Source organism: Eleutherodactylus coqui, chromosome 8 (assembly GCF_035609145.1).
Source record: "Eleutherodactylus coqui strain aEleCoq1 chromosome 8, aEleCoq1.hap1, whole genome shotgun sequence".
In the NCBI taxonomy this organism is placed as follows: Eukaryota; Metazoa; Chordata; class Amphibia; order Anura; family Eleutherodactylidae; genus Eleutherodactylus; species Eleutherodactylus coqui.
Window position 1 is genome coordinate 50148327 of NC_089844.1, and position 23084 is coordinate 50171410.

General features: G+C 41.3%; 1 protein-coding gene across 5 annotated transcripts in view; it reads left to right on the forward strand.

Annotated features, from left to right (window-relative positions):
- FN1 (fibronectin 1) overlaps positions 1-22748 on the forward strand; it is a 69004-nt gene extending 46256 nt beyond the window's left edge. For 2 of the 5 annotated variants that reach the window (XM_066575611.1, XM_066575614.1), the window contains 20 exons: positions 284-373; positions 6233-6502; positions 6615-6731; positions 6847-7011; positions 7140-7295; positions 7749-7862; positions 9877-10146; positions 10573-10760; positions 11824-11911; positions 12126-12302; positions 12405-12494; positions 12617-12796; positions 13039-13128; positions 16346-16800; positions 17664-17802; positions 18671-18838; positions 20096-20221; positions 20432-20538; positions 20735-20836; positions 21949-22748. In XM_066575611.1, coding sequence (XP_066431708.1) covers positions 284-373; positions 6233-6502; positions 6615-6731; positions 6847-7011; positions 7140-7295; positions 7749-7862; positions 9877-10146; positions 10573-10760; positions 11824-11911; positions 12126-12302; positions 12405-12494; positions 12617-12796; positions 13039-13128; positions 16346-16800; positions 17664-17802; positions 18671-18838; positions 20096-20221; positions 20432-20538; positions 20735-20836; positions 21949-22029 — 3173 coding nt within the window. In that variant the 3' untranslated portion in view covers positions 22030-22748. The remainder of the gene's footprint in view (positions 1-283; positions 374-6232; positions 6503-6614; positions 6732-6846; positions 7012-7139; positions 7296-7748; positions 7863-9876; positions 10147-10572; positions 10761-11823; positions 11912-12125; positions 12303-12404; positions 12495-12616; positions 12797-13038; positions 13129-16345; positions 16801-17663; positions 17803-18670; positions 18839-20095; positions 20222-20431; positions 20539-20734; positions 20837-21948) is intronic. The other 3 variants (XM_066575613.1, XM_066575615.1, XM_066575612.1) reach the window with 2 other exon arrangements.
- The last annotated feature ends 336 nt before the right edge of the window (positions 22749-23084 follow it).

Genomic DNA, 23084 nt, shown 5'->3' on the forward strand with positions numbered 1-23084 from the left:
TTATAAAATTTGCCAATATACATGAATGCTACCTTTCCATTATGTTGTAGCTATGGTATCGTGTAGCTCTTTTGTGTTCAGTTGTCTAGAATGTAGCTTTGTACTTTTCGATCTGTTATCCCTTTAATTGTAGGTTTACCTTACTTTGTCGGGAAAAAATGATTATCGAGCAGAAATTCCAGAACTCTTTTTTTGAGACTTAATCATTGTGTTTATTTAAAGGGAGGCCTCTTGGGTTCTTGTGTTTAACTTTATTTATTTTCACCCCCTTCCTCTTTTGAAGGTCTGTTGCCATTCACGGAGTATCGGGTAAACGTTCACTCTGTTTATGAAGAGAGGGAGAGCACGGAACTTACTGGAGTACACCGAACAAGTAAGCATGCAGAATTATGGCTTTATCATGTTAAAGTTTTCATGAAGGCAAGACGTGAATAGAAACATTAAAGGGGTTGTCTCACGCCGAAATGGTTTTTTTTTTTTTATTCAATAGGCCCCCCGTTTGGCGCGAGATAACACCCAAGGGATGGGTTAAAAAAAAAAAATTTATTACTTACCCGAATCCCCGCATTGCGGCGACTTCTTTCTTCCTTTACCAAGATGGCCGCCGGGATCTTCACCTACGATGCACCGTGGGTCTTCTCCCATGGTGCACCGTGGGCTCTGTGCAGTCCATTGCCGATTCCAGCCTCCTGATTGGCTGAAATCGGCACACGTGACGGGGCAGAGCTACGAGGACCAGCTCTCCGGCACGAGCGGCCCCATTCACCAGGGAGAAGACCGGACTGCGCAAGCGCGTCTAAAGACGCCAGAAGACAGCGAATTTAGATGGATCCATGGCGACGGGGACGCTAGCAACGGAGCAGGTAAGTGAATAACTTCTGTATGGCTCGTAATTAATGCACGATGTATATTACAAAGTGCATTAATATGGCCATACAGAAGTGCTGAACCCCACTTGATTTCACGAGACAACCCCTTTAATAACTTTCTTTCAGAAAATTTCCTTTATGTTTTTAATACAATTTGTAACCCAAAGCATTCTCATAAAAATCACTTGGGGCTAATGTCCACGACCGTATGTGTAAAACGCTGCAGATCTTCCTGTAGTGTCTACACCATCTTGTAGCCATATCCTCTGCTGGCAGAGACCGCATATATCTGCGTATGGCACTGCACATGCCTGTGAATCACACCCTCATGGACATGTGCAATGTTTTAGTTTTTAAACTCTGTCCATATGCAATGTATTGCATATGGACAGCGTATTATACGTTGCCCATAGTGTATAAAGGGCAAAATGCTGTGTACGTATGCAGAGAAATGGAGCATGCTCCATTCAGTGTTTCACGCAGCCGTGCAATGCATACGTGATGCGCAGTGAAAACAGTCATGGACATGAACACTTTTATACATTGACCCTTTTCTATATGGAAAATCTGCCCAGTACTGCAGCTATATGGAGAATGGGAAGTTCACTTCATAACTTTGCAGATTTGCAGTTCTGGAATCGGGGAAACTTTGACACGCCTTATGGGAATTATAATGGCAGCTGGTGGATGTGTATTTTCGATGTATGGCAGTATTGGCATAGGCTTTTAGAGAATAACCTATAATAATGTATCTGGCCTTAATTAGTATGTGGAATTAATATGTGCCCATGTACTATAAGAACTGCTTTCATGTGGAAACAGCTGCAGTCAACCTTATACTGGCATGTGCATCTCAGAGGTTTCTGAGCAGTAGAAGGGATGCGCAACAGATGTTGACTAGTCTTTGGGTTTTTCATTCCCAAGAGCTTTAGATTCCTGCATTTCAAACCAGAAGAGATTAAATCCTTCTATCTACATTGTATTTGTTTATGGAGACAGATTCCAGACCATGAATCTCTACTTGAATACAGGGCAAACATTCCAGTGCATTACATAACAGTCAACCTAGAAGGTCATTTGCCTAAAAATTAAAACCAGATATTTTCAGGTGTGCTCAGCCAGGCAAAAATATGGTAAATGTATGATAAAACCATTTACTTTCAGTGATTGCCTGCTTTCTACCACTTACAATCGGGTCCTCTTGGCGCCAAAATATAACTAAGTAGTATCATAAGGACAATGGGCCTTATGTATTAATACGGTCTAAAAGAAAAACGGTCTGGCCACAACAACCAAAGATCAAATTTTAGTTCTGAAACTACTGTGGAAAAAAAAAGCTGCAATTGGTTGCAATGGGCAATGAAGACCTGTTTTCTATTTAACCCCTTAAGAACCAGGCGCTTTAAATATACGTCTCTTGATGCTGGGCTTTAATCCCTGCCGATAGCAGAAGTATGACACGGGATTAAAGCCTCTGCTCCTGCAATCAAGCAGGAGCAGGTCAGGTCCTTGGTTGTCAGACACAGGAGGAGAAGGGAGAAGCTGGTTTTAACCGATTTTGCTGCCTTCTTTCCCAGCTACGTAGTGCTTAATGAGTGCCATGTACTTGAAAGTGGAAACCCTTCCACTGTGCGACCTGGCGCTCACGTGACCGCTCAATGCCCCCTGTTAACAGAGCTGCAGGGTTCTTGCAGACCTTGATCAGCTCTGCCAGTGACTTTTGTCACTGCAGGGGATGTGCAAGGTATAGCATAGAGAATGGTCAGACTTAAGCTGTGTGGTGGCTAAATCTGTATGACTGCAGGGTGTGGTTGATTGCAGTGAGCAGGACAGGGAGCATAATATCAGGTGGAGTAAAGAGGGATTTGGTTTAGGAGATGGTATATCTCACTTTCCTCCTGGTCTTCAGAGCGCCGCCGCTGCTCCTTTTTTCTGCTGCTAGCGGAAGTGTGGTGCACCCACAGCAACACCTCCTCCCTTCTCTCCTCTTGCAGAACCAAAAAGAAGTCATGGGAGGAGGGTAGGAAAATCCCGAATGCACACACTGATGTCAATGTGTATCTGGCACCAGTGCCGCAGAGTGATTACCAGCCGGGGAGCTGTGGCATCAAGGTTGGTAATCACTTTATTGGTGACCAGACATCCTGAAAGCAGGACAAATGGCTGTCTTGCTTGGCACCCTGTGGAAAGCAGGCCACAGGGTCCCGAAGCGGGACTATCCTGCCTTAATCGGGGTGTCTGGTCACTGTACTCATGGACTTTGAGTTTGGATCTTGAAGGTACTCAGGTTATATTTTATATGCACAGGGTTTGGGCAGAAAAGGATTGTTCACCTAAATCCTGACTCTTGGGATTTTATACCCCATTCATACACTCAGAAAAAAACCTGTGTGGAATAGTGAGCTGGTTGTGGTATGTAAAATGCCAGCTTGTTAGTTGCTGTGATTACCCATGCAAAAGCTGTGGATTGGCTTTATTGAGTTAGTGGTGCTAATCAGTGTGTGGATCTGCTGGCCAGTTCTTAATAGAAATCATGGTTTCAGCCCAGGATTCTGAAACATCCATGGTTGCTTATGGTAAATCTGCAAATCTGTCTTGGAAACTTGAGAATAGAAAAAAGGAAAACCAGGGAGGCACGGCTAGGTGTGGAGCAGATTTTTCACTGCTACAGGGGATTCCCTCATCTTCCTATACCCTCTTGAACTTCTGGCGAGGGTTTGCGTCTGAACTTACCTGAGCTGAAGTGGAGGGACTGCGGTCCGATCTGCGTCAGCGGCTTCCAGTGAGTGAAGACTTTGGACTTCCAGGTTCTGTGGGAGTCTTTCGGTAGGACCATCCAGTGCTTCGCCAGCAGTTTAGCCGTCAGGATCCGCCATCTGCTTATTGCCTGCGCCTGCCCCTGTACTGAACGCCGGGTGCCTTTTGCTGCAGCTGCACTTCTCAGCTATTAGATCTCCTGCAGGGGACAACAGGATGACGGCGCGCTGGACCTGTGAACTTGACTGATGGGGAGGAGCAGAGCGATGTAGCATATATAGCCCCAGGCACCCAAGGGGTCCTTTTTATTCTGCTATATAGAACCAGGAGTCACTTGGTGCATCAAGGCTGTGTTCAATAGAAGAAATAAGACTGCTGCTGTGTATGTAGATGGGGTACTGCACCACAGGAGGCTTTTTTTTTTTTTTAAATTAAATATTAAAGGAACCGTACTCCAGTTTTTCAGTACTGGACTAGTGCCTGTGTCCCTTTGCCTGAATAGCGGACCTTTTCTAACACAGCTTCAGTTTCCAAACTTTCACTGACATCAGAGCTTAGTCCTCACCTAGTGAATAGATCGTCCAATATGGCCATGTGGCCTATAGCAATACTATAAACTTGCATGAAGCCACAAATTGATGGTTGACTGAAACATGCATTACTGATCTTGTATGGCTCCAGAGCGACTCATAGCACAACCATTCAATTCAGTTTTTCATTCTGCGGCTACCCTTGATCGATTACTCTACAAACCTCCTAGAATAACCTGCTTGATATTACTAACTTTCTAACTTCAACAGAAGTATTTTTATTTTTCACGGAACCCATCAACGCTAGCTAACAATGGGCCAAAAAATCAACAAATCTATAGTCCCAAGGAAGCTTACAGACTTTTCGCCTTCTGGTCCCCAAAGTGCCAACAGATATGGAAATCTACAGCCGCAGCTCTGAACCAAACTGGGTCACCTCACCATCTCAGGAATATGGCTCTTAGCAGTTTTCCTCTGGCTTCACTTCACCTGGGACAACTGACTACTAAAAGTGGTGTCCCTGGCTCCTTACAGGCCTACTCCAACTCTAAAGGGCTTTCATCTAATAGTCTCTCATACCAGCATTACTGAGGACCTAAATTTGGAAGACCTCACTTGCAACCTTCAATCCTACCCAGGTTCAGACAGCCCTTTAACTACCAACACATTAAAGGAGCTGCTCATGTTTCTTCAGAAGGATATTTCCCAAGATATACAGAAGATTTCCAGTCAACTACAGTCTAATATTGATCATCTCGCTACTTGTACGTTTAATGTTGAACAAAAAATGGGTGAATTTTCCGCTGTGCATAATGAATTGGTAGATGCTCACAATGTCCTGGAGGTCTCATCTGAGGGAAAACATTAGAGACCCTTGAAGACAGATTGAGAAGAAATAACATCAAATTTCAAGGTATTCTGAAATCTGTGTCCTCAGCCAACCCTTCTCAATTTCTACTTAAACTCTTTCAAACTCTTCCACCGTCTTTGTCCTCACTAGAGTACACCATTGACAGAGCACATGGGATCCCTAAAGCTTGTTCTGTTTCAGAGGCCACTTTAAGGGATGTTTTGGCTCTGATCCATTTTCATTAAAACCCAAGAAACTTTTATTTGAGGGGAGGCGAAGTAGACATCTACCAGCCCCATACAATAATATATTGATGTTCCCTGACCTTTCTCCAGCGGCCTGGCAACTCCACAGACCATTCTCTGCTGTCACTTCTCATTGTGGTACCAATGTTAAATGCAAAAGGAGGTACCCTACCAAGCTTCTTGTTCAAGAAATGGAGCCTCATATGTTGCAGCATCTGTAGCAGTCTATTTGTCTTGTCTGAAGACATGGGATATCCCTGTTGTCCAAGTTGCACTTCCCTCAACAGGTAAGTAAGTACCCGCCTTGGATCACTCAAGACTGGTCATCTGCAGAAAGAATGGTCATCATTCCTAATCTGAGGACCACATTATTTTTCTTTCATTATTCAACTCTAATCTACATTTTGGAGTCATTTAGGATACTTGCCTATGTTAATACACCCCAATTTTTATTCACCTTCTGTGCCATGTGCACTAAGTGAACACCATTATATTTTTCAGTTTTCCTATTTGTTTTTTTTTGTTACATTGAGTCTTTCATTTTCTGCTTAGGGTTTACCACCATTGCTTTACTATGAAGACAGCATATTTTCTCCTGTATCATGCCTATCGCTATCTCCGAACCATTTAAAAGAAATATATTAATACCATATATCGGAAACTCATCAGCAGAGTGCCTTTTATCTTTTTATTTTTTTAAGTATTTTTGATTGGGCATGATGGACCTTTCTTATTGAGTCCTATAAATGTGTCCTTAAAGTTGCAATGTTACACAGTGAAGAACTTTTCTAGAACGCAAAGTGACTAAAGTAAGCTGTATGATTTGCAAGTGGATGGATTAGCTACTCGCCATGTTGACTTACATGATGCAATTTATTAATCTAAATGCATTGTTGATGGTTAATTATCAAGACTTTCTATAGAGGAATGTTTTATTAGCTTTAAACAGTAGTCATTTTTATTGTTGTGTTCTTAATATAGCTTTGGACTCTCCAACTGGAATTGACTTTTCTGAAATCACAACCAACTCCTTTACTGTGCACTGGATGGCTCCCCGGGCAACCATCAATGGATATAGAGTTCGATACGTGTTGGAGAATGGAGCTGGACGTCCAAGGGAGGAAAGAATTCCACCATCCCGTAACTCTATCACCCTTACGAACCTCATTCCTGGCTCAGAATATATTGTCAGCATCATTGCGATCAGTGGTCCTCAGGAGAGCTTACCACTTGTAGGACAACAGGCTACTGGTATGTGTCTAGCATTTTGTAAACCACCGTTTAGTGCATCTGAAATTTGCTGTTTTAATCCATGTATTTGTTCTTTTCTCTGAGGTAAATGTTTTTTTTTTTTTTTTTCTAGTGTCTGATATTCCAACTGATCTACAAGTGACAACCTCTTCCCCCAATTCTATCACAATTGCCTGGGATGCACCTGCAGTCAATGTGCGTTACTATAGAATTACTTCATCTGAGACAGGTAAGATACCATTAGACGTGAAGTCATTTATTGTGTGCGTCTATACATTTTTTATTTAGATTTTTTTTTTTAACTACAACATGCCAAAAAATGGGTGTTTTTGGTGTCCCTGCAGGAGGTCAGGGTCCAGCTCAGGAGTTCACAGTTCCTGGAGCCTCCAACAGCGCAACCATCCCTAACCTGAAACCAGGTGTAAGCTACACAATTACTGTATATGCAGTCACTGGACGAGGAGACAGTCCTGCCACCAGCAAACCTGTCACAATTACATTCGCCACAGGTAGACTGTGTACTAAATATGCAAATTTGCACACTGATCAGTGATAAATCTTGTTGTGGGTGTACAATGGTGCATCTATGAGTCATAACGGCTTTAAACTGAGGTGTTTTTTAATGTAATTATGACAGTAGTGGAACAGCCCACAGAGATGAAAGTCACTGAAGTCCAGGATGAGAGTATCCATGTACGATGGACCCCACCTGCAGGCACAGTTACTGGGTATAGAGTCACAAGTGTACCCAAAAGTGGTGAAGGGGAGACCATTTCACAAGTTGTACCTGCAGGTAAGATTTCATGCTCTAGAAAAACTAAAGTATAATAGAGAACAAGATTAGTTTAAAAAAATAAATGGTTCCAACAGACTACATCGGTTCCATATTGTCAATTCATGCAATATAGCTTTCTTTCGACAGGAGTGTTTCCCTAAAGACATTTTACCAAACTGTTCTGTGCAAGGATAATCTGAAGTGTGTGTGGCATACTTTACAGCAGAAATCATAGGCCAAAGTATTTTTGTTTTATGTTTGTTTTTGTTTTGTGGCCTTTTACATTTTTGCTTAGTAACTCCCCATCCTTGCCTGAAACCAAAGAGCTCTTTTTTTTGCATTTACTCCTTTTGAAGTTGAGGTCTGGATAGTATAAATTCACTGGCTTTCTATGGAACCTATTTTCTATAACTTTTTGCTTTTGCAGATTCGTTTTTTAATACTAACACAACACCATTATTTTTTTCACAGATAAAAATGAGATGACCATTGTGGGGCTTCAACCAACTGTTGAGTATGTGGTCAGCGTGTATGCCCAGGGTACTACTGGAGAGAGCAAGCCTCTTGTTGAAACCGCTGTTACCAGTGCGTATCCCCATGCTGTTTTTTGTTTGTTTTTTTTTCCCTTCTCTATTTTCTCATTGAGAACTTCAAACTTCTTTTTTTTTTTTTCATTGGCATTCATTGATAATACTTGTTTGATGTTTAGAACTTGTTTTTAAACCCCATTTTTCAAGAGGACGTTAAAAAAAGACTGGAGTACGGATACTTTTGTGATTTTTATATTAGGATTTCCTGTGTAGTATTTATTTTCTTTCTTTGCTGCCAATTTTTGAATTTTTTTTTTTCTTTGCGACCACACTATAAAACTATAACTATATTAGAGACTTTCTTGACAGGGTTGACTGGCAAAAATTCACCAATGACTTTCAACTGAGTTGGTTTTTAGCATTACGGCTCCATATTTGCTGACAAAGTTCTGGCCCTACTGGATACTGATTTTCACAAACTAGATTTTGCGAGTGTGACTCATTTTCATTGTGGCCACTAATTGCTTTCATTAATTCAATAGCAGAAAATATGTATTCGGCTTCTGCAATTTGAGAGCTTCCAACTCTTTAATCATCCTTAAGAAATCAACTCTTGCTTTATTTATGCTGCCAGCTGACGTACAAATGCTAGCTCAGCAAACATCGGGACTGGTCTTTTGGATATGTGGTGGTGGTTCTAATCCTCATCTGCTATTTTAATGCTTTTTTTAAAATGAAGCTTTAGCACAATTAACCTTGAAGGGAGCATCTTCACATGCCGGCAGGCACCAGTGTAGCCAAAAGCCTTGTTTTACCATTTATTACTGTAATATTTTTTTTTTTTTGTCTTGTAATTAGCTGGAACCTGTTTTTACAGCGTGCCCTTGTCCACGTGGTACACTACAAGTGCCTGCTAACACATGACAAGTCCTAAAGGATCTTGCCTATAGTAATCTATCCGTACTTTATTTTAACCCCCTTCTAGTGGTATTTTGCTGTAGGGCACTAGTATAGTTAACTTTTAGGTCTTCTGGATTGACCATGTTAAAATTGGTCATGCTGATAATTTCGCTTAAATGTTTTGCACCTAAGAGCGCCCACCCACTGGCTTTTTTTTTTTTTTTTTTCCGTTTTGCGCTTTTTTTCTCAAGAGCAATTAGTATTGAATGTGTTCCTGTCCACTGGCGTTTTTTTTTTCGGTCCGTTGCAATTTTTAACATAGGAACTGTCAGTTGCATATGTGTCCTTATTTTTCTCTTAATGCACCCATGAATGTCAATGGAAATTAGCGGAAAACGCTGTGTTTTTCACGCACGAAAATCGCAAACGCCAGTGGGTGGGCGCCCTTAATCTTCATTTTTATAGAAATCTGATTAATGCAGCAGTAGAAAAGCAAGCAATGGTTTAAGACCTACCGATCCTCCTTTGCACTCCCTTCAGTAGAATTACTGATGTGAATTGAGAACCTGAGTAATGTGATAGACTGGTTGCTAGAGATCTGTTGCCTGAGATGTCTATTTCAAAGACTCTGGTTGCTAGGACTATGCTACCTAACAATAAGTCAGCTTTGAGCCAGGGAGTCGAATAATTCCCGATAGAAGGGATGATGCAGTTTAGTAGCAGACATTTACTGCTATTCCCATACTCTTCATTAATCAGATTTTTCTACAGATTTTGGATTGGTAATCTCTTTAAATAGATTGTCTGGGATTACAAAAAGCACATGATTGCTGTCTTCCAAAAAGAGCACCACACCTGTCCACATGTGCATGAAATTGCAACCCTATCCTATTGGCTTCCCTGGAGCTGGACTGCAACACCCAATTCAATGCTGTCTTTGGAAGAAAGCGGCCATGTTTTTCTATTCCCAGACCGGCTATAAGTCGCTGCTTTTTATGTATAGCAGAATCCCTAATTATGGATGGGGTAACCTGTTCACTGTCGGGAAAGTTGTGCATTGCACAGGTCACCTGTAAGTGAAAATGCTGTATTTTGCTTCCTCTCCTGCTGCCTTTCTTCCGCTGCTTGTCTTTGCTGCTAACTGCTTTTATGATTAATTTGCCTGACAGACGTTGACCAACCCAAGACGCTGATATTCCCAGAAGTGGGAGTTGATTCATTTAGACTGAATTGGGAAGTCCCAGAGGGGCAGGTTACTGGTTACAGAGTGACCTACTCGAGCCCTGAGGATGGAGTCAAAGAGCTGTTCCCTGCACCAGAGTCTGATGACGACACTGCAGAATTGCACAGTCTCAGGCCGGGCACAGAGTACACTGTGAGCATCGTGGCATTGCACGATGATATGGAAAGCAAGCCCTTGATTGGAATCCAGAGTACAGGTATCTGGGACGCATGGCATGTTCCTTGTGTCCTTTCATCTTGTCGGCCCCCTTTAACCTTCTGCATTAAAAGCCATTCACTTAGTGATGTCCAATTTTCTTTCACCACTTACTGTATCTTCTAAATGTCAACTTTTTGTTTGCAAGGTTGTGTCTTTAAAACGACATTCAATGCATCGGCTATGGTTAGGCTCTTGGTGTCCAACTTGGCAATTAAAATGTAGATAATGTTATCAATGTCTGTGCCATTTCAATCTTCCCGTTTACCACCACTAGCATTGAAGGTCTATATAACCAGTGTTTGTGTTTTTCTGAGGTTCTTGAAGTTGCCCTGCATGTTTATGCATGTCCTTTTTTTTTTTTCTTTTTTTTTTTATCTCGTTCGATCTTCAAATTTTTTTTAAACCTGTGGTGTATGTTTTGCAGCAATCCCAGCTCCAACAAATCTTCAGTTCTCTCAAGTGACACCATCTAGCCTTACAATAAGCTGGCACGCACCTAGTGTCACACTTACTGGGTACCGTGTGCGTGTGAATCCTAAGGAGAAAACTGGGCCCATGAAGGAGATTGATCTACCAGCTAGTACAACTGTCACATCGATTACTGGACTTATGGTGAGTATTAATGGACTGCATGGAAATTGTATGCATCATCAGCAGATATATATATATTATATAAAATTATCAGGAATCTTGTTTGTTCAGTGGCGCTTTCATGTCCCATTTTTTTTTTTAAATTATTTATTACCCACCAAGCTGGGTACCAAGCTGCAAGGATTGAACTTGCAACTTTCAGGTTGTGAGCACTCTGTGCCACATGAGGCTCTGTACCTGGAGGAAACTCAAGCAAGCATAGGCATAAATTGGAGTCCTTTTTACATAGAATGACTTGGGATCATTCAGTGAATGGAAGCAGAGTGGATTAGAGATTGCTTCGGCTGCCCACCTCCATTCACAGTAAACGGGCAGTTCATACATGACTGGCCTGTGTAAAACAGGCAGTCATATTTTTTAAATTTTTTTTAATCCTGCCGAAACTGAACACTAAATGAATTATCATTAATTGTTCAGTGTAAAAGGCCCCTTTCAAACTCCATGCAAATGTTGCCCTTGGTCGCAGTTGGACCTTGAAGTACTCCTAAGCAAACCTTTTACTTAGTATGGTTTCATTTTACTACCAGCTAGATCAGGGGTGCCCAAGTCCAGTCCTCCAGGGAGCCCAACCGGTCATGTTTTCTGGCTTTCCGCAGTATTCAATAGGTGATGTAACTATTGTCGGTGCCTCAGACATTGCCACAGGTGTTCTTGCTATAGGATATCCTGAAAAACCTGACTTGTTGAGGTCTAGAGTTGTGCACCCTGGCACTACATCAATACAGAAAAGGACTGCTTGCAGCTGTGCTAAGTAATGTATTGCTTGTTTGGTCATATAGAAGAATAAGCCAACACTACATGCTCAGGGAACCCCTTGTTAATCATTATAAGCCATGACTTTTTGAAATGTATGCGGGGACTAGTTTATTTATAAAAGTTGTGGACTTGACAATTTTTTTTTTTTGGGCCCCCTAGAGGGATGACCTGGTCAGGTGCTTTTAATTAATAATCTTCATGTGGTCCATCAAAATGTATTCATGCCTGTGTATTATATACACTTCATGGTGGTGGTTTTCTTTAACAGGTTGCTACCAAGTATGAAGTCAATGTATATGCTGTCAAAAATGGCCTCACAAGTCTGCCACTGCAAGGCACAATTTCTACCCTGGAAAGTAAGTATCAAGGTACTCGAAGCAATAGTCTCATCTGTTTCCTCAGAGGAAAGATGTCTCCCATCTTGATGTTCACAAGGGCACTTACAATGTAATGTTTCTATCCTATCTGGGCATAGAGTGGATTTTCTGCTTTCCTGTTTTAGGCGTAACTGCCCTTTTCAGTGTGTTGTAAATTTTTTTTGTTTATTCCCATCACATTTCTGTCTGTTAGATATCAGTCCGCCTCGTCGTCCGCGCGTTACAGATATTACAGAAACTACAGTAACTCTTACTTGGCGCACTAAGACAGAAACCATCACGGGCTTCCTGATTGAAGCCGTACCTTCTGGAGGTCAGACTCCTATCCAGAGGGTGATAAAACCTGATGTTAGAACCTACACTGTCACAGGTAATGTTACATTGATCATTGAGTGCTTGTATAGGGTATGTCTGGGCTAATGTGGATATACTGTACACTGAGCCTCTATCTCTCATACACTTTCTATTCCAGGACTGCAGCCTGGAACAGACTACAAGATCTACCTTTACACTATGAATGACAATGCCCGCAGTTCACCTGTTAGTGTAGATGTGTCAACAGGTAACTTCTACGGATGAATGAAAATGTCAATACTTTGCTGCTTCTTTTGGCTATCTTTCACACTGTTGAGATTTCTCCCACTCCGGAAACTTCAAAGTAACTTTTAAACTGTAATTTTACAGCTGTGGACAGCCCTTCCAATCTGCGCTTCCTGACCAGCACACCCAACTCTCTCTTATTTTCCTGGCAACCTCCTCGCTCCCGTATTACTGGATACATCATTAGGTATGAGAGAGTTGGTGGACTACCTAAGGAACATCTGCCTCGCCTTCCAGCAGGCACCACTGAAGCCACCATCACCAGTGAGTACCACCTCTTAAGGTTCAAACTGTACTTATGTGGTTATTGGTGGTTTACTACAAGGGTCTCCAACTTTAACTTCTGCTGAAACATCCCTTTTCTACGAATTTAACTTTTTTTTTAATGCAATTAAGAGGTAAAAATTACTAGTGGGCACAACTGTTAACTCATGATCTCCTTGTTAATTATAATTTCATGGCATTTTCTCTCATTTTCTTTTTTTTTTTTCTTGCTTTTAAATCAGACTTGGAGCCTGGTGTAGAATACAATATTTATGTCATCGCTGTAAGGAATAACCAGAAGAGTGAGCCTCTTACTGGTCGAAAGAAGACAGGTATTATGACCTAGATTTATTTTTAAGAGTTTGGGATGAAATAAGGCCCTTATTAGAAAGTAGCCTTCATGCAATACTGTGGGTTACCTTTTTCTCTCAAAGTAACATACTATAACTTGTTGGGAATAAGCCAGTACTGTGGTCCCATTCTATGTAATCTGCCGATTCGACGTATGTATTGACAAGAAGACGTTTTGAAGTACCTCACACTTTATACAGGCTTAATGCGTAGGTTACCAACACTTGTATTCTGTTTCTTCAATTCAGACAGTAGATGACCTCATTCGCTGACTTAAAAAAAACAACCTATTTTCAAATCTGCCATGTTGCTTCCCATCCCTGGATCTTCTGTACACAATTGGAATATGTGTTATGTCATCTGTTACTTGTTTACCTAAAATGATCCAGAAAAGGCTACGAATGCTGCCTTTGACTGGAGGGAAGGCATCGACCCCCAAAAATATTTTTATTTGGTCCTTGCCATTCCAGAGATCTAGGGGGATTTCCATATGGAGTAACTGCACATCCAGGCTGTCATAAGCTGCTTTGGAACCTGTATGGGAGAGTTAAGTATGGAAACTTGAAAGTGTCTGTTGTAAACGGTGTTCCAAAAGTGTGTGGCCAGAAAATGGCATGAGTTGCATTTAACCAGCACTTCAAAAAATGCAGTATCAGCCAAATACAATTGGCAATTCCTCATGTTGGATCACACATCCACAATTTCATCCAACATCTATAGACTACCGCATGCACTTTTAAAAAAAAAAAAAGTGCAATAAAGTTGAGGATGATCAAGCAGGTTAGCATATATTTTCATCATACTTGAGTGACGGCGTACATAAAACAAAATCCACATGGCTAATGGCCAGTGGCTCCCCACTGCTGACTGCCGCTACTCACCGCTCCCCCGCGCCGGCACCCGAACTTTTTGTCTCGAGCGGGCAGGTACTCGCTAAGGGCAATGCTCGCTCGAGCAATTGCCCTTAGTGAGTATGCTCGCTCATCTCTAACTATAGGTTTTGGATGGAATCATGGATGTGTTCTCTAACACTAAGAATTGACATTTATTTCTGGGATGCATCTAAGGTGGATGCTGCTTGCATGATACTGCGTCTTGGAATTGCCGGTGGAGCTATTTGTTTGCCACAAAATTTGGGCATTTGTGTTATTGCACCTGGTAAAGTCTCAATCAATGTTGGGTGGATTCAACCTCATTTCATTGGTTGCATTTATAATGTTGTATATAGACAAGACTGAGGAGAGGAAAGGCATCTGGACAGACTTAAAAATGAATTGCTGCAGCCCGGGCCCAGATCTGCTGTCTGAATTAAAGAAACCATCTAAGGGGTAATTCACACGGTGTGGTTGTGCCACATGGCTGAGAATGGCTCATCAGAAAAAAGTGCAGTGTGGTGCTACAACTTGTCACAATTGGGCAGCTAACATGGAATCCACGGTAAAACATGCCGTTTTTAACAATACAGCTCTTGGTCACGCTGCAAGAACACTATACAGCTGCATCATGTGACTACAAGCTAACAAGGCTTAATCATTCTGCCTAACCTTATGCTCTAAGGGCCCTTCACATACATTATTTTCTGGGTTTCTAAATGCATAAATTCCATGAACGTCAAGCATTTTTTTTGGTGGTTTTTCATAACCTTTTTAAACTGACCCTTTTTTGTTTCTGGAATGTTGCAAGACTAGAAAACACTGTAGCATGCTGCATTTTGGGGAAAAAACTAAAACGAACACTCCAAAATGCAACAAATAAACAATTTGTATATAGCGTTTTCCATATTGCGCTGTAGACTTGTATTACATCTGGCCACATCACTTTTTACCGGAAAAAAACTAACACCAAAAACTCCTCCAGCTTTGTGTGAACCAAGCCTAATGAGGATGGAGGCTTGTTTAAAAAATTTTTGGCTTGTAGAATTTGCAAATGGCAATTTGCACGCTGATCTTTTTTGCTATTTTTGCCTGTTGCGCTGATGAGCTTTAATCTGTCTGGTGATTGTGACTAAAAGTAATTGACATTTACATAGGATTTAAAGGAGAATTAGTGAGAAGCCCTTTTTTCATGGGGATATATTTTGAATTACTTTGTAATGTTACATGAGATGGAAAACCTTATTTTATATTTTGCTGGTTTTCACAACCACACTACAAGGTAATTTCTTTAATCAAGTGTTCCACTTGCCACAAATTGTCTCGTGCATCTAAATATTGGTGATTCTAATTGTAATGTGATTATAAGGCCTCATTCATACTTGGTTTCCCTTCCACATGCAGTAGGTTCCAAATAAATCCTAACTTTTCTAATTGGGGCTATTCATATGTATACGGCACTTGTTGCATACGACTGCCATATTCTCTCCATAGAAACTAATGAACCCTTCTTGTATTTGTATCTGCAATATGGTGGGAGGATAAAACAAACTTGTAACATGAAAACAATACGGACATAAATATGGAACTAAATATTGGCAAAAGTTTTGTATTTCATGACTGTATTGAACTATTTGTGTACAAGTGTGACTGAGGCCTTAGGTGGAGCAAATTTATCTTGTAAATAACAAGCGAGTTCTGTAATTTTTATAATTTCCCTTAATTATCTTTTAAAATGGGGGATCCACGTATAAAGCTGAAATATTCTTTCGGCGAAAGCACTATGTGCATCTGTCAGGAGGTGATATTTCAGCTATATATTTGGGTTGTCCAGTAAGGGTAGTGGAGAAAAAATGTCAATTGAAATCTGCTCAGCCTTGTATAAAAAACAAAACCTAAAGCCCCACTTTCCTCACCCGATATTCCCTGCAGCTACCACTCCAACAGCGCATGGTCACTTGCTGCACCGTTCCAGCGATGACTTGCCATTACAGGGTCTTGTGAGTGCTGCAACCAATTAGCATAATTTGGGATCAACTGGAAATTGGCTACAGCGATCACATGATGCTCTGACAGGATTTATCACTACAGCTCGGCACCGGATGGGGGAAGTACGACTTTTAATAGGGGTTTCTACGCAGGGCTGAGCAGATTTGATTTAATTTTTTCTCACCAGACTACCCTTTTGAAGGTGTCTTCATAGCACAATTTCTTCAATTTTTGAAAGTACCATGACTGTGAGATGCAGCGGTACCACAATCCATTGCCGCTTTCTGCTTTAACTAATGCTTTGCTTTTATTGCTCCTAACAATTTTTTTTGGCTAGATGAGCACCCTGTTCTGGTAACCCTCCCTCACCCTGCTCAAGGCCCTGAAATCCTCGACGTACCCTCCGAAGCAGAGAAAACGCCTTTTGTTGCACAGACAACGTTTGACAATGGTAATGGTATCCAACTTCCAGGCTCCGTAGGACCATCCAGTTTTCCTCATGAAGGACCATTCATTGAGGAACATGGCTTTAGAAGTCCTGTTGTGCCTACCACTGCTTCACCTGTGAGACCAGGAGAATTCACACCGGATAGATACCCAGAGATTATTGAAAGATTCCCTCACCGTGGAGATTTCGATGAGCTTTATCCTCATGTCTTAGGACCTCATGCCAATGATACTAGAGTACAGGAGGTGTCATCGCAGACCACAATTTCATGGAGACCTCTACTGGAGACCAGTGAATATGTAATTTCTTGTCATCCTGTGGGTCTCGATGAAGCACCTATTGAGGTAAAGTTGCTAAAATTTATCTATGTACACTGTTGATTTTGTAGTTGATAGACCAAAAAATATTTGAATTCTATTAAAGTACTTTAGCTCAAGTGTTTGTAACGTACCAAGACCAGACGAAGTCACTCATGGGCATGGTTACCCTTTTTTAATTGACTCATTTTCAGGATTAGGAGGGAAAGGAGCAAATGAGTTGGGTTCTACAAAACCCCATTTATGTGACTAACCCTGGAATACTACCCTGGGTGAAAATTCGCCCAAACTGCTAGAATCTGGCACCACCAGAGCTCTGGTAATTTAATTTACTACAACAAAACTGTATTGAGCTCTTGTAGTACAATTGGCAAGTACATAATTATACATATAACTGCTTTTAAAAAATGGTTATCTCTTTAGATTTTTTTTATTTTTTTTATTGCTTTTATGTCAATATTACACCAGGCTGAATTTTCACCCTCTGTGCTTTAACTCGTGCCGAGAAAATGCAGTATTGCAGGGGTAAGAAAACAAACCTATGGGTAGAAGGGTATTATATAAATTTACAAATCTGTAGCCTGGTTGCATATCTGATTTTTGCTGTGGAGTTTACTCATAGCATTGCCAAGAGTGTAAGTAGCATATGCAGATATATGGCTATTTCCACAATGGGGCTCTGAAAGCTTTTCCCAATTTTTCCATTGGCCTAACTGAGGTAGGTAACCTACTGAGGATGGTGCAGACTTTTGCAGTTATGTTCACAGCTGACCACAATTTGTAATGGAGTGAGTAATCATTTATATTATGTTGTAGCCGGTGGGAAGTTCTTAGACTATATTCTGTAGTTAATACTCAGTCTTACTGCATTTCTGACTATCTTTCTACAGTTTAGAGTTCCTGGAACATCTACCAGTGCCAGACTAAATGGCCTCACCCGTGGAATCACATACAATATAATTGTGGAGGCACTTAAAGGATTAAATCGCCACAAAGTCTTTGAGGAACAGGTTACTGTCAGCAATTCTGGTAAGGGCATTATGATCTTCCTTTTCTTTCTACTCTTGGCATATGTTAGAGGATGTAGAACACTTGCTAGTATACTTGTATTACACTCTTCTGTCCCTTCCTGCTGAATGACGAAGCCGTGGCTTCCTTGCTCGAATGGCCTTCTCCCTTCCGGAGATCTCCCAAGTCCATAGGATGGTTGCTTATGACCAGAAACTGCCTCTTCCACTGCACCTTCACTAGTTTCTGGTGGAGTGTGATGCTATGGAGGAGGCCAAGTGACGTTTTTGATTACAAGTAGGCTGTTCCATAGTAGTTTCCCTTAAAGTATTTTCTCCTCCATCAATGTGCAGTCTTTCATTAATACTTTTGTGCTTAAAGGGGGTAAAAAAAGATATAGACCCCAAAACAGATGCAGTGGAACAGTAAACAAAATTGCTGCCTTTCAAAAGGCTTCTTGCAAAGACTGAAGTAAAAAGGAAATTTTAACCCTTTCCAATCCACTGTCTGACCTGTGAAGACATTATGATTTAAGGCTGTACAGCTCCGATGTTGGAAGACGTCTGTTGGGGTTCTCTTACTGTATATTGCCAGCCACTCTGCTGTCGGAGCCTATCCAACGTGTCACCTCATGCAGTACTGGCTTTAGCCAGCATATAGCGTCATTGTATAACAGCAGAAAAACAGTAAGCCCCCTAGGAAAACCAGGATAGAAATTGGATTGGAAAGGGTTAACAGGTTGAAAAAACATGGTGTGAACCTAGCCTATCTGGTACTGGTCTTGAGTTATGTTCTGCATTATTGACCAGGGCTGTTCACGATTCTGCGGTGAAAAAGCCTCATGTAAGTGTACTCGTAGCTGTCTTGGTGTAATGCTCTGTTCTTACAGATATCCCTGATGCCGCTCTGCAACCTGTTGAGGATACCTGCTATGATACATTCACTGGAACAAATTACGCAGTTGGGCAGGAGTGGGAACGTATGTCCGAGTCTGGATTTAAACTCTGGTGCAGGTGTCTAGGTTATGGAAGTGGACACTTCAGATGCGACTCGTCAAGTGAGTTTAGTTTACTGTTTTTATTCTCCTTCCCAAGATCATCTGCAGTTTTAAAGCCTCAATGATGGCAGACGCTAACTTTTTGTCATTGTACTCTTCTAGGCTTTTACAGATATTTCTGAAATATATACCACCAGAACAGCACACTTCTTTATGTACTTTGTGTGACATAAATTGCTAAAAAAAAAACAGTCCACATACAACGGTCAAGGATTTTTGATAACACACAAATGGTGTTGAGTGATTAATTACAGATTCAGGTCGGAAGTGCCTGACCTGACTTTTCAAAATACAATCGCGAATCTTCACTGCCTGATTTCCAATGCCCATTGGGAGTGAAAATCAGGTTCAGTAACTTTCCCTTTGGAACATCTGTATGTGTTTGGTTTTTCTTCCCCAGTGTTGCCTCTATCAATGTGGCTCAGTTGTTGGCACTGTTGCCTTTTACTGCTGGGGTGCTAGGTTCAAATCCCATCAATAACCTCTACATGGACTTTGTAAAACTCCATCCAGATGTTACACCTCGAGAGATTTGAGCCTAGAACTCCAGCACTGCAAGGCAGCCACTGAGCCACGAAGCTGCTTCATCCTCCTGCTTCTCTGGAGAAGGAGAAAAGATCATCTTCTAAATCTCCTTCTTTCTCTTCCTTCTCCCCTATGCTTTTCCTTCTTCCATTTTACAAGGAAGAACTAACATGGTGGCTCAGTCATTATGACTGTTGCCTTGCAGTGCTGCAGTCCTAGATTCAAATCTAATAAAGGGCAACATCTGGATGGTATTCCTGGTCTTTGTGTTGTTCTTTTCCTCTGGAGCAGAACAGACAAGTGTGGTGGCTGTTTGCACTGTTGCCTGAATCCCAAGTTCAAATCTGACCTATGGGCAATACCTGGATGGAGTTCTTCAAAGTCCATGCAGATGTTGTCCTTGATGAGATTTAGACCTAGGGCTCCAGCACTGAAAGGCAACGGTGCTAACCATGAAGTCATTGAACAGTTACCTTTTAAAAAAAAAAAAAAAATTACTTGTAAAACTATTTTTCTGATTATCTTTTTTTAATCGCCCGGCCGATCCCTACAAGCAACATTGCACACAATGTCATGTTTGATCATATCACAGCAGTCTAGAAGATATATTTGACCATCTAGTCTATCGATGTACATGAAATGATTGTGGTGGAGAAAACCTCTTTTTAACTGACTATTTCTGCAGAAAGATCCTTTTTTGGTTTTGTGCTTAGTGTTTATTATAATTCCTAGAATGGTGCCATGACAATGGAGTCAACCACAGGATCGGTGAGAAATGGGACCGTCGTGGAGAAAATGGACAGATGATGAGTTGCACTTGCCTAGGAAATGGAAAGGGCGAGTTCAAGTGTGAACCCCGTAAGTATAACTTGTATATGCCCATTTGAAATAGTGCGATGCAATATGCGCATTTTTTTTTATAGCCGTTCAAAGGGTAGCCTGCTTTAAGGAAGCCCTTTCTGCGTGCCTTTTATGGACGTACTACGGGGGGAGGGGGGAGGTCGCTTTGTGATGCTCTCTATTATCCGTATTGGAGATTTCTCATAAAATGCATGTTTGCTTTTACAGATGAAGCTACCTGCTTTGATGACGGAAAAATGTATAACGTTGGTGAGCAATGGCAAAAGGAATACCTGGGAGCCATCTGCTCTTGTACATGCTATGGAGGACAACAGGTATGTGTTTTGCAGTTAAATTCTAGAATTCCTTTTATTCCATGTCATATATATATATATAAACCTTTAATAGATTTCTTATGCTGGTATGGTTAATGCCGTGTAGTTAAGGAAAGTTTGGAAGAAATCCATACAGAATTTTCTAATACACTGCAGTTTTGTACTTCTATTTTACCAATCCTGATTGTTTTGACAGGGATGGCGCTGTGATAACTGCAGAAGACCGGGCGCAGCTGCTTCTCCTGACACCGCAGGGCACACTGTTTCCCAATACACTCAAAGATATCAGCAGAACTATGTAAGTATCGCTGACATGAAAACATAACTGTGTGTATTGCTGTTAAGAGAGGGCATAGGGGAGTTTATATGACAAACTTTCACTCATTCAGATCTGCAAGTGACTTGATTTTACTCTTAAATCTCAGCCTGATTTTGTCTCTCATACAGAACTCTCTTCTGATCTCCATAAAGGCTCTGTAATAAGGTGCCTTGCCTCACTGTGAATAGTCCTTTCCTCCATTGTAATCTGGCTGTTTTGCCAACTGTCTTGCCCAACTTCCCCCATTAAAATAAACATTAGATTAGAAAAACGATGATTAGCAGTGGTTAGGCACCTAAGGCTAGGGCTGTGCAACCAGAGATCGCAGTGCAGCCCTGCAGTCTCCTTAACGCAATCCACGTTGACTTCAAGTTACTGCGACACGCTGATCACAAAAGACAACTTTGCTGGACAGCTTGACTGCTGTGGGTCACAAATACTAGCGAGTAGTTCTTGTAACGTGACCCATATTGACTTCTATTAGAGTAGGAGATCGCAGGGTTACAATGCAATCTTTGCTCATGGCCAAAAGTCTCCATTTAGTCCTAGCCTTACTGCTACAAAGCAAAAGGAAAGAACCACACTAGTCCATTCCCAAATTGCATAAAGTTTGAGGAACCTCTGCTAAGCTGCATTCAGTTGATGCAGTTAAAATTGTATCGAAAACCAAACTAGAAAAAGTTTTAAAAATTTTTTTGTGGTTTTTGTTTTTACTGCAAAACAGTGTGGTTTTTAACCAGATCTCTAGGAGTGCATTCCGACACTGCACTTGAGATTCGGTTATAAACTGCATCTGGAAAACCACATGCAGCTTTACCATAATTTACTGCAGTTTTCAGTGTGGTTGCAGTTACCGAAAGGGAGAAACCCTAAAGTCCAACTTGTTCGATACCAGAATGGTTTCTTTAATAATGAGATCATAGGTGGATGCCATAGAAATCGGCAGTATCGCCCCACAAAAGTTGACCCCTGTAGAACCGACCATAATGTAGGATGGAATAGTTTGTGTATTTCTTCTCCCTTTCTTCCTCCCCCTGTGTATAAAACCTAAAGCCTCTTCAGTTTTGTAATCCTTTCTGTCTCCTCTACAGAATGTGAAATGTCCCATTGAGTGCTTCCTTCCTCTGGGCCTGCAAGCAGACACACAGCATTCCGAACAGACCAAGAACTAATGTCTTGTTACAAGGCCATAAAGTACATTATAGCTGAGCTGGTAGAGCAGCAACATGGGTGGGGGTTGGGGGGAGGATGGATGCCTCCTCTGATTGGCAGATTAGAATAAATGCTTCAAAATTCAACTGAAGTACTTCCATGCCATTCAGTATTCAATGATTGTAATTTTGTTTTTATTTTGCTTACTGTACATTGATCTGGGAAACAAAGGGAAATGGCTATTTTTAATACTAGGCAGTGTTGCCGTTTTTGATCCTTTTTAGGGGAAAATCCTGTGTGAAGAGGGCCTTCTTTTGGGCCCATGTAACCCTGCAGTGTATTGCTTTTGTCAATGGGCTACAGGGTGGGCTGATATCAATGGGTAAATAAGACTGAAAGCCATAGGGACCAATTCTGCTTTTTAATACTACCAATGCAGCGCCAACTGGCTGCTTCTGACACTGATGTCTTTTACCGTATGCACAATTTTAATTCCTTTCTCTGCACAATCCTTACTAATACCTGACCTTCCTTCAGTGTTATTTATCAATGTCTGCTGCACAGTCAGAGCATTCCTTCTACTTAACTATGGAAAGTAAATCTGAAAACTAGGAAGTGATGGCAATTGAATCTGATGTAATTATGGTTGGTGATTTTTTATTTTTTTTATACTGTATGTGCCAAAGCTTTTACTACTGTGGAAAGATGACTCTTCTTTTAATAAAAATCTTAAAAAATGTTTAGTTTGTGATCTTTTCAACTCTATAGTGTCCCAGTTTTTTGTTTAGTCTCTTCAGCTACTCAATTATAAATCCGATGGATGTGATGAGGTGAACAAATGGTAGCGAGGGAATTCCTAAGATGCCGCCAGCCCAGAAACCGCCATAGTGGTGCAACAGGGCATGGAGATGTAGCGGAATATGAGGATGCTGGGCCCAGATGGCACAACTCTATAAAACGGACAATGGAGACAAGACTAAAACCCAATTCCTCTTTATTATAAAATATCAGCACAACACGCGCTTCTGGGGACGCAGACCTTTCCTCAGGCTTGCTGGATAGAAGAACAGCTCTT